We start from the raw sequence: 11510 nt of genomic DNA on the forward strand, positions 1-11510 counted from the left end.
CGATTAATAGTGACATCATAATAGAATATTCGAAAAAAATAAAAAATGATCTTATTTAATAATTTTAATAAAAATAATTTTTAACATAAAAAAATAAATATATAATAACAAAAATTCTAAAAAAAATTATCAATATTTCTATTACTTATTATTTTCAATAATTATAGATTAACAGATTAAAAAACAATAATATTATAACAAAAAATAACAAATAACAAAAAATAAATAAAAATTATTAATATTATCACAAAAAATAAAAAATAAGTATTTAAATTATTTAATTCACTATACAAATGATAATAATAATATTAACCAAAATAATTCTACTAACAAAAATACATTCAAATACTAAGCTCTAAATTAGCAAAAATACTAAACTTACATAATTAGATTGTTTCAAATAATTTATAACATATTTTTTTGCGTACGTATAATTGCGTACCATTATTCCAAGCAACACACTATTTATTCTCACCCTCACCAAAGATTACCTTCCTCCTTCTCAATCTCTCTTAAAAGTCTTTTAAAATGAAGAATGAAGAATGAAGTTCTTGAAAGAAGGATGCAAGGCAGTTCTCGCTCCCTCACAAAGGTACCAACACATTATAGTACACTGGAGTTCTCTGAACATGCATGTTGAAAACATGGAGACCAGCTGGACAAGTGGTCAACACGTAAGGTGCGTGTTGCCCGGGGATTATCATGTGGCACGGAGATGCTGATAAAGATGTCTTGGAACTATGCGAGGAATCTCTGCTCCTCCAACATGCAGGGTGCATGTTGTTTGCATGCTTGATACATGGCTAAGAATCACTACTAAAATTGTCTCGAAACTATGCGAGAAATTTCTGCTGCTTCAACACACAAAGTACATATTGTCCTGTACTTGACACATAGCAAATCTCTGTTAAAAATATCTGTAAAAATTGCCTCGAGATTTGGCACAGAATCTTTGCAATCTCAACACGCAGGATGCGTGCTGTATAAGATTTTTTGCAACTTCACACTTCTGTAAAATACTCCAAATAACAATATTCAACAAAAATACTATTTATTCATATAAAAATAATTTTTAAAAATAAAAATGTAAAAAAATGATAAATATTATTTTCTTATTATATAATAAAAATAAAAACTTAAAACTTGTTACTTTTATATAAAATTATTAATTAAATAATATTAAATAATTTAATATTTGAGTAAATTATTCTTTAATAATTATTAACTAATAATTTTATAAAACAGCTTGTTTTATAATGAGAAAAGAAAAACAGTAAAGCGATGATTTGCAGAATAACGCAATTCCAGTAAGCTTAATTCTATTGGCTACGTTCTCATGCCGCAGATCACGATCCCCGTGCCTATACTTTCCAACCATTATACCCGTCGATTTGTCTCCCCATCAACGGTCACAAACTTCTCATCTCACTTCTCCCCTTCCCCCAAAAATAAACACTTTCAGTTCCCGCCTTAATCACCACCAAAATCAAACTCACCCTAAACCCTATATAACAATCCCCAAATATTTTACTCACTCACCATCTCAATTCTCCTTCTATTTCAGAAATTTTCCTTCAAATTTCTCACTCTTTCACTTTCATTCACATGGCTCGTACCAAGCAAACTGCTCGCAAGTCCACCGGCGGCAAGGCGCCGAGGAAACAGCTGGCAACAAAAGCCGCCAGAAAATCAGCTCCGGCGACCGGAGGAGTTAAGAAGCCGCACAGATTCCGGCCTGGAACCGTTGCTCTGAGAGAGATCAGGAAGTACCAGAAGAGCACTGAGCTTCTGATCCGCAAACTTCCGTTCCAGCGCCTCGTTCGTGAGATTGCGCAGGATTTCAAGACCGATCTCCGGTTTCAGAGCAGCGCCGTCGCCGCTCTCCAAGAAGCCGCGGAGGCTTACCTCGTCGGTCTCTTTGAGGACACTAACCTCTGTGCTATTCATGCTAAGAGAGTAACTATTATGCCTAAGGATATTCAACTTGCTCGCAGAATCAGAGGCGAGAGAGCTTGAGATTCAGATTCAGATTCTATTGCTGATAGATCTTAGAGCTCAGTTATTTGTTTTATTGTAATGATAGTTCAGCTTTGGTTTAATACTTAATGTTGAATTGATGAAATCTAATCTTAATGAGTGCTTATATGCATTTTATGCTGTAATATCTGAACACTAGATATCAATTTTAGAATTTGCCTTAAAATATTTCAAGACGATATCTAACATCGTAATTAAACAGATTTTAATACTCCACCACTAGGAACTCAATAGATTTTAAGATTCCAGCACTAGATGCAATATTTCAATTCATTCTCAGTCAAGTTAAAAATCGTAAGAGTACTTTGCTTAGATTACCTATGTTTTGGAATTTGAAATAACCAATCAAGGAGTGAATGCCAAATAGGTCAAATAAGACTTCTTTAACTCAAATTTTAACCAAATAATTATTTCTCAGATCTCACAATGTTGTCTTTCATCTTGCACTTTAAGACACAACAATGAATAGCCTCGTTTTTTTTTTTTTTTTTGACAAAACAAAATATTTCATTTATAGAAAAATTCATATATTATTGATAAATTAGATCTAAATTTATAAAAAATCTTTAGATATATTTTATGCTGTATTATAAATTAAAATTAAGTCTAAAGTTTAATTTTAAATAGTAGAAATATAAATGAATTTGAAATTCAATGTTTTCTAAATCAATACAAGTGATGCAATATATTAAATAAATTATTATTATTTTTTTAAATTGAATCATCTTCTGATATAAAGATATTTCTATAAACAAAAAATAAATTTCAATGTATTCTCAAATTTGTACTAATGTATCAACATCACTCATAAAGGAGGAGATAATAAAATACTAGAAAAAATAACACACAGAAATATTAAAAGAGAAAAACAGAAACTAAAATAAAATAAAATAAAAAAAATCAAAGACAAAAGAAATGGGAGAAAGAGATGACAGAGATAAAAAAAAAAAAGTAAGGGATATAAAATGGAAGAACAGTGAGTTGATGAGTTGAGAGAAAGGAAAAGGAGGGTTTGAAGAAAATCAGAGACACTAAAAGAAAGGTGAAAGAAAAACGAGAAAAAAGGGGTTAATAATTAAATTCGTTTTTAAAAGATCATTTATTATTTAAATTTATCTTTGAATAATTTTTTTAGTCATGTTAATTTTTAAAAGATAAAATGTAAATTAAATTAATCATTTTGTTAGTACGATGATGATATGTCATGTGACATAATGACGTGATAAGTTAATACCACATGTTATAAGATGATTGGTTAACGTATCAAATTAATGACACGTGGTATGTCACGTATCATTTGACATATAATAAATTTATTTATAATTAAAATAATTCCTAAAAGTATATCCATAAATTATTTTTTATTCGTAAAATTTTAAAAATTGATTAAATTAGTCCTTATATAAATTTTTCTTATTTTTTTATAATATTAAATTTAAATCTTTTTATACTATTTTTTAGATTTTAATAAACAAAATTTGCTGTACATAAAATAATAAAAATAATTAAATTATTATAAGATTATTTTGTCATTTGTATTTTAAAATTTTATATTTTTAAATTGTAATTTTTTTAATGAAATTTTTTATTTAAATGAGTTTATTAAATTATTATTGATTATATATTAAAAAATTTAATATTTTGATTCTCACTAAATAATATAGTGGTTATTTTAAAAAAATAACTTTGTAACAATTTGATTATTTTTATTATTTTATTTGAAAAAAATTTTGTTTATTAAGGTGTAAAAAATATTAAAATGAGTACGATTAAGAATTATTAAAAATTTAATATATCAAGAAAAAATAAGAAATTTTTATAAGGATTAATTTGATCAATTTTTTAAATTTTAGAGATGAAAATGATTTGTGTGCACTTTTAGGGACTAATTTAATTATAATTAAATTTAGGATAAAGTATATTTTTTGTCCCTAAAGTTTACTAAAAGTTTTAAAAATATCCCTAAGTTTTAATTTGTTTCAATTTTATCCTTAATGTTTTTGATTAGGTCAATTTTATCCTTATCTTCAAATTTTTTGGTCAAACTATGGTCAACATTAATTTTTTCCAATAACACCCCCCAAACCCTATTCTCTTTCATCATTATCCCCAAACTCACTAAGGAATAGCCCCATCCCTCACTCCCTCTCCGACGGTCTCCTCCGTCGTGTAGTCTACCTCCAGAACAACTCCCTCTCCAGCCACCTTTTTCCGCTGCTCCTCAACCTCACCAACCTCTAGGGACTCAACCTCGCCAACCTCCAGCTACTCAACCTCGCTCACAACCTCCTCTCCAGCGACATTTTCCGGCGACATTCCAATGAACTTCTCCAAATCTCAACGCCAGCTCATCAACTTGTCCTATAATGGCTTTTTCGGTGGGATTTCAGTCACTATCGGAGCTCTAAAAAAGTTCGAGCAACTCTGGCTTGACTCCAACAACTTCCATGGGATCTTACCTTCAACACTTGCAAACTGAAAGATACAAAACCTCCCATGAGAAGAGAAGGTTGTTGACAAAGATCGATAAAGGTAAAATCTTTTTGTTAAAATCTTTGAGAGCATGTTTGAAGATACGGTACCCACAAAAAGGAGAAAGTAATTGAGAATCAGAAAGGACATGTACCTCTTGTTTGTTATGGAGTTTTGATCTGTTGTTACATGGAGCTGTTGTGTTTTGTTGTTGTTGATGTTGCTGTTGCCCATTTTTTATTTTGCTTCTTCTTCTTCTTAAATGTTAATGGATTCGATTTCAAGTGCTTTATAGTTCTTGTTGGTTGGAGCCATGGTCAGAGATCAGTGGTAGAATGATGGGTCTTGTAATGGAGTCTTCTCCATGGAAGAGAGAATGAGGATTTGATATACATCTCTTGCGGTGGCCAGAATTGGGGCGCAAATGGCGGCGGGAGTGTTGGGTAGTTGTTGTTCTTGATGATGATGAAAGAGAATAGGGTTTGGGGGTATTATTGGAAAAAATTAATGTTGACCATAGTTTGACCAAAAAATTTGAAGATAAGGATAAAATTGATGCAAATCGAAAACATTAAGGATAAAATTGAAACAAATTAAAACTTAGGGGTATTTTTAAAACTTTTAGTAAACTTCAGGGACAAAAAATATACTTTACCCTTAAATTTAATAATATCAAATGATACGTGACATGTTAGGTGTCACTGACCTGACACGTCAACCAATCATCTTGTGACACCTGACATTATTCTACCACGCCATCATGCCATGTGGCACTTAACGTGACACGTCATTATTTAACAGACGGAAGGACTACTTTAATTTACGTTATATCTTTCAAGAACTAATATGACTAAAAAAAATCATTTGAGAACCAAAATAAAAAATGCATGATATTTCAAAGACGAATTTAACTATTAACTAATAAAGTAAAAAAGAGAGAAGAGGGAAGAGGGAGGCCACCAACCTTGCAAGGTTAGAGGCGGCAGCCTCCCTCCAAGACGGCAACAAATATGAGGAGAGAGAAAAAGCTCAAACCCTAGCATAGAGAGAGAGAAGAGAGAAGTGAAAATGTTGCATGTATTGAAAAATTCTTTTAGTAAATAGCCTCGCATTTATAATAAACTTAGTGTTTATTTTCATTATGGCATATACATTCTTAATTGCAATCATAACAAATTTAGTGTGGATGCATAATGAGTTGGTTGAAGATCATATAAAAAATCATTGTCCCATGCTTTGTTTTTCTAAATACTAGTCTTTGATCCATTACTCTCTATGTATTTATAACTTGTACTAAGAAAATATCAAGAAACGAAGTATTATTCTTGAAAAGGTATTTGTTGCAAAATATTGTCATATTATCTATATGTAGAGAGATGTGATGATTAGTAAAAAAATGTGTGGATATAGTTAGTACATCAACGCTTTATAGAGGAAAAAGTTTTCTTGAAAATGGTTAATAATATCAATAGATAAAATTATAGAGTAAACATGATAGGATAGGTAAAACTAGAGTAAGATGGAAAAAGTGTATATATATATATATATATATATATATATATATATATATATATATATATATATATATTTGGTGAACAGCAATAAAAAAAAAGAAAAAGAACTGAAACATGGAGACAACAATAAAGAAGAAACTATCCAAGGTCTTGCATTAACAGAGGTAGTAATGCAGTTCGAAGTTGTAACTAAACTACTTTGTCATCAATATTACAAGCCTCTCTTTTAGTGAGCTAATATGTAACTTTATTAGAATCTCTTGATATGAGTTCAAACTTCATTTCTCAATATGCTCTCATTTTTAAGTGAAAGATCCTTTTAACAATTTTTATTTTACGATGCCGATTAGCTAATCTCCATCCAAACATCATACCTGGTCATACGTTTTGGGACAGTCAAACTCACACAGCACGAGTTTGACTCTAGATTTAGCAGCATGATGTAAATGTCTCCATATACTCTAAAGCTCTACTTTGATGACATTGGCATAATCAATTCGACCTGCTCCTCCCATCACCAGTTGCCATAATTATTGTGCAAACACCACCCAAAATCAGCATTCCCAATCAACACTTTTACACTACTATCGCAATTAAGTTTAATTGCACCAGGTTTAGGGACTCTCCAATTAAAGGGTTCCATGCTAAACAATGAGTGGACTTCTAGAATCATTTCAGCACTAAACATAGCACTCTACATTCGAGCTCTATGAAGTATTGTCATAGGAGCTAAAGGAACCATAAAAAATACTACCATTTCTGTCTTGCCAAACAGCCCACACCGTTGCCGTAAAGATAGAGTCGATGCCATTTTTAAGATGTTGCTTGAACCAATTGAGTAGATCTTAATGAAAAAGTTGACATTCGAGAACCCCATATAATCCCAGACTTGCTTCACCGCATCACAGTCTCAAAGGCAATGCATAATTCTCTCTAAAAAAATAGTTACATCTAGTACAAATATTAGAAACAGAGAGATTTTGTCGAAGGCACAACTGCTGAGTCAATAAAGAAGTATGGAGACAAAGACATACCAAAAGCCATACTTTTTTTGGTATGTAAATTTTTCAGAGCCAAGACTAATTAATGTTTTCATCTAATTAACTTTCTCTTTTAGTAATCACTCATCTAGATTTAGCTGAATATAAATAGAAAGAGAGCTTGTCCACATCCAATTTGAATCACCGTTCTTAGCACAAAAAGGAGAATAATTTAAAGTATCATCCTTTACTTTATCAAGAATAAAAGAATAAATTCTTTTCAAATACCAATAATCATTCTCATATACATAATTGATTCTCATATTTGATTCAACAATTTTTAAAAATTTCATTTTACCATCCATGAGATCTGATTGCATCCAATTATCAAAGCATAGAAATTTATTAAATGAGTCAACTTCTCATGTAAAATTATCACTAAAAATAGCTGCAACATGAGCAATTGCCTTCCAAATGTGAGACGAAAACTATTAATAGTAGCTTTAAAAATATTTTTATTTTTAATGTACTTGTGAAGTATGAGCTGAACTCATAATTTATCATAGTTATTTGTTAATTATCAAACTAGTTTTTCAACAACAACCAGTGATTCACCAAGTAAGAGTCCCTAATTGCAAAGCTTCAATATTTCTTAGGAATAGTTAAGGTCCTCTAAAAAATTAAATGTAGTCTCTGACTAGTAGCACTACGATTAATATTTTGATGGTCGCATCAATATTCGAACACACCAAATTTAAAGAAAGACTAACTTATATTTTGTAAATAGGAATAGAAGATAAAATAAATTTGGCTAGCCGAACCTTACTAGCTCTATTGAGGAATCTCCCTTTTCAAGAAGAAAGTCCATTCCAAATTTTGTTCATCATATTATTGAAATCCGCTTTGATAACTCTAGCAATTAGCATGTGTGAGAGGTGTAACAACCAGATTTTCGATAACGGACTTCTCGAGTTTCAAACATTAGGAAGGTTGTAAAAATCCAGATTACACGAATAGACTCCATTTGACGAACCAATTTCGAATATGCAGAAAAATAAATAATAATATTTCAAATATAAGAATATTTCAGATAATAATATTTGATAATATTAATATTTTATTATATTGATATTTTATTTTTTGATGAGTTCAACTTGACCCAAGTCTTGAAGACTTAGAGTATTATTCTCTCGTTTTTTGTAGTCTAAAGGGTTTAGATGAGTATAGAGTTTAAACTTGTTCAGGTGTTAGTTTAGAAACTTCGTGAATAGGTCAGGACCTGAGAGGTCATATATATTATCTTATTAGGTGTATACTGACAGGATCTGATAAAAAAAATTGGGATTTAATACATTCAAAGTATTAAAATCCTAATAGAAGGGGGCGAGAAAAGAATGGCATCAAGAAGAGGAATTTATTAGCACAAAGGGACACAGCGAAAACATAAAAGATAGATAAAGATTTTTCCTACTAGACCTCTAAGATATCTGTTCTTAGCAACCTAGATCACTGGAAGGGATTCCCTACTAGACCTTCAAAGAACTTGTCCTTGACAACCTAGATCAGAGGGATGAAAATTGAATCACTCAATCTTCTCCATGCAACAAGCGAAGCAAATCACTCACCTCACTTAGTCACACAAAAAACGTGCATAAAGCACTAAGAAAATTTTATTCATCAAAGTTATCTAAATTGTCTTACCAAAGGTGTTTAAATAGGCCCTAACAAACTAACTAAAAGATAAGATAAGATAACTAATTTAAATCAGATTTGATCTTATTGGATTAGATCAGATTTGATTTAAATTTTAAAATCCTAAAGATATGATAACTAATTTAAATCAGATTTGACCTTATTAGATTATATCAGATTTTATTTAAATTTAAAATCCCTAAAAATACTACTAAGCAAATCAGAAGTAATTCAAATCTTCCAACAAACTCTAATAGCAAAACAAATAAAAATTAAATTACTAAAAATTCGAAAATTAATAAAATTATGCCTCCCATTGAATTTGAAAAGCTTTATTGGGCTTCTTGTTGTCCTGCCTTAACCCAATGGGCCTTATGAATTGTTGTCCTTTCAGCACCACTGTTTTTGAGATGGACTATCGGTCTTCTTGATGTCTAAGACTGGCATGGCACAATTCTTCTAGTATTCAGATACTTGAATATGACAAGATCACCATTCTGCCTTTTAGCTCTAAGATGACGAAAATGCCCTCCTGACCACGTATTATCCTCTCCCTCTTCAAAAAGATTCGTCATCGAATCTTGAATGAGATGCTCTTCGTCCCTCCAAGGAATCCAAATCCAATCTCCGGGTTTAAATTTCATGGTTTGATGACTCTTCTCTACCCACTGAATTGTGGCTATGTCCTTCATGTGTGCAAGTTCAATCTTTCTAACAATACTTTCACCATCTTGTCCAAAGTATGCAATTTGTCTTTCTTTTTTTTCATCCATATTAATACTTCCATAATTGATCAGTGAATCTATAAAGCCTGTGAAAGTTGATATAAAAACACTTGGAATTTCATGGTTAGATGTATAAGAAACTAAGGATTCCGTGAAATTCAATGATACTAATGCACTCTTGTCTAAGTTAGAACTTTCTAGATCTCTCTCACAAGTATGTTTATTGCTCTCAGTTTTTTTGTCACTCATTGACTCCTCTCACTCACTATTCTCATAGTTTATCTCAAAACTCTCACTTTCAATTAAACATTGATCCTTTTCACTCAAACACTGATTTTCTTTCTCTGTTTCTTTTCTCTCTTTCTCTCTGGATTTTTAAATTCCTCACAACCCAAGAATCCAGTTAAGAAAGTCTGCACTTTTGAGTCTTTCAAGGACACATCACCTTCTACAGCATACTCAACAAATTCTTTCATCTCTGGCTTTGAAGAAGAATGAAAGATAGGCGTAGAAGAAATCCTCTTCGTATGGCGATCTATCATTTTTTGCACCTGCTCCCTGTCAATGGCCAATTTGACCAAATCCTCAATGGTTGCGTAATGGTAACGTTGGATTTTATCTGCAAGTTCTTCACGTAATCCAAACAAAAATTGTTCCATAAGAACATCAGGACTCCTTTTAATATTAGCCTTGTCCATCAAATATAAAAACTCCTTGTGGTACTCCATCACTGATTGTGAACCTTGTTGCAACTTACAAAATCTTCCAAAAAATTCATTGTGGTATGATGATGGCACAAACTGGTTCTTCATAATTTTCTTCGTAATTTAATTTTTTTGCTACTTTTTTTTTTTTGCAGACACTGGCTTAAAGATAGAATAATTGCAAAACCAAAATAAATAAGAAATTTTTTTCTTTTTTTTAACTCTAAAGTAAATTTGCATAAATTGAAGAGAAAAAATAAAGAGACTAAAAATTTATCTACACTGATACCAGATGATAAGAAAAAATTGGAGTTTAATACATTCAAAGTATTAAAATCCTAATGGAAGGGGGACAAGAAAAGAATGGCACCAAGAAGAGGAATTTATTAGCATAAAGAGATACAGTGGAAACATAAAAGATAGATAAAGGTTTTTGCTACTAGACCTCTAAGATACCTGTTCTTAGCAACCTAGATCACCGGAAGGGATTCCCTACTAGACCTTCAAAGAACTTGTCCTTGACAACCTAGATCAACGGGATGAAAATTGAATCATTCAATCTTCTCCATGCAACAAGCGAAGCAAATCGCTCACCTCACTTAGTCACACAAAAAATGTGCATAAAGCACTAAGGAAATTTTATTCATCAAGGTTATCTAAATTGTCTCACCAAAGGTGTTTAAATAGACCCCTAACAAACTAACTAAAAGATAAAATAAGATAACTTAATTTAAATCTCCCAAAGATAAGATAACTAATTTAAATCAAATTTGATTTGAATTTTAAAATTCTAAAGATATGATAGCTAATTTAAATCAGATTTGATCTTATTAGCTTAGATCAGATTTGATTTAAATTTAAAATCCCTAAAAATACTACTAAGCAAATCAGAAGTAATTCAAATCTTCCAACAAACTCTAACAGCAAAACAAATAAAAAATAAATTACTAAAAATTCAAAAATTAATAAAATTATGCCTCCCATTGAATTTGAAAAGATTTATTGGGCTTCTTGTGTCCTGCCTTAGCCTAATGGGCCTTATGAATTATTGTCCTTTCAGCACCACTGTTTTTGAGACGGACTTTCGGTCTTCTTGATGTCCAAGACTGGCATAAAGAGACATTGGATCACCTTGCATCAAACTTCCTTTTTGGTTGGAAACCTTTTAAGCAGTTGTTATTCCACATCAGAGCCAGATAAGAAAATCGAACACAGCGCATAATCAAAGAAACAATAGATGGAGGGAATCCAAACATGCCTAAAGTTTATTCCAAAAAGTTTCAATTAACTCTATCATATGCCTTCTCAAGATCAATTTTAAAAGTAAAAGTATCCTTCTTAGATTTAGTCTTTTTCATAAAATGAAGGACTTCTTGGACAACAATA

The 11510-nt window shown here is 31.0% G+C and overlaps 1 protein-coding gene across 1 annotated transcript; it reads left to right on the forward strand.

Annotated features, from left to right (window-relative positions):
* The first annotated feature begins 258 nt into the window (after positions 1-258).
* On the forward strand, positions 259-2162 carry LOC112783977 (histone H3.2). Its single transcript, XM_025827067.3, has one exon. The coding sequence runs from the start codon at positions 1606-1608 to the stop codon at positions 2014-2016; it is 411 nt and encodes a 136-aa protein (XP_025682852.1). The 5' UTR covers positions 259-1605; the 3' UTR covers positions 2017-2162.
* Positions 2163-11510: the final 9348 nt, after the last annotated feature.

Source organism: Arachis hypogaea, chromosome 20 (assembly GCF_003086295.3).
Source record: "Arachis hypogaea cultivar Tifrunner chromosome 20, arahy.Tifrunner.gnm2.J5K5, whole genome shotgun sequence".
In the NCBI taxonomy this organism is placed as follows: Eukaryota; Viridiplantae; Streptophyta; class Magnoliopsida; order Fabales; family Fabaceae; genus Arachis; species Arachis hypogaea.

Bases quoted from the DNA above. Each gene is read 5' to 3' on its own strand.
- LOC112783977 (XM_025827067.3), top strand. From the start codon at position 1,606: ATGGCTCGTACCAAGCAAACTGCTCGCAAGTCCACCGGCGGCAAGGCG.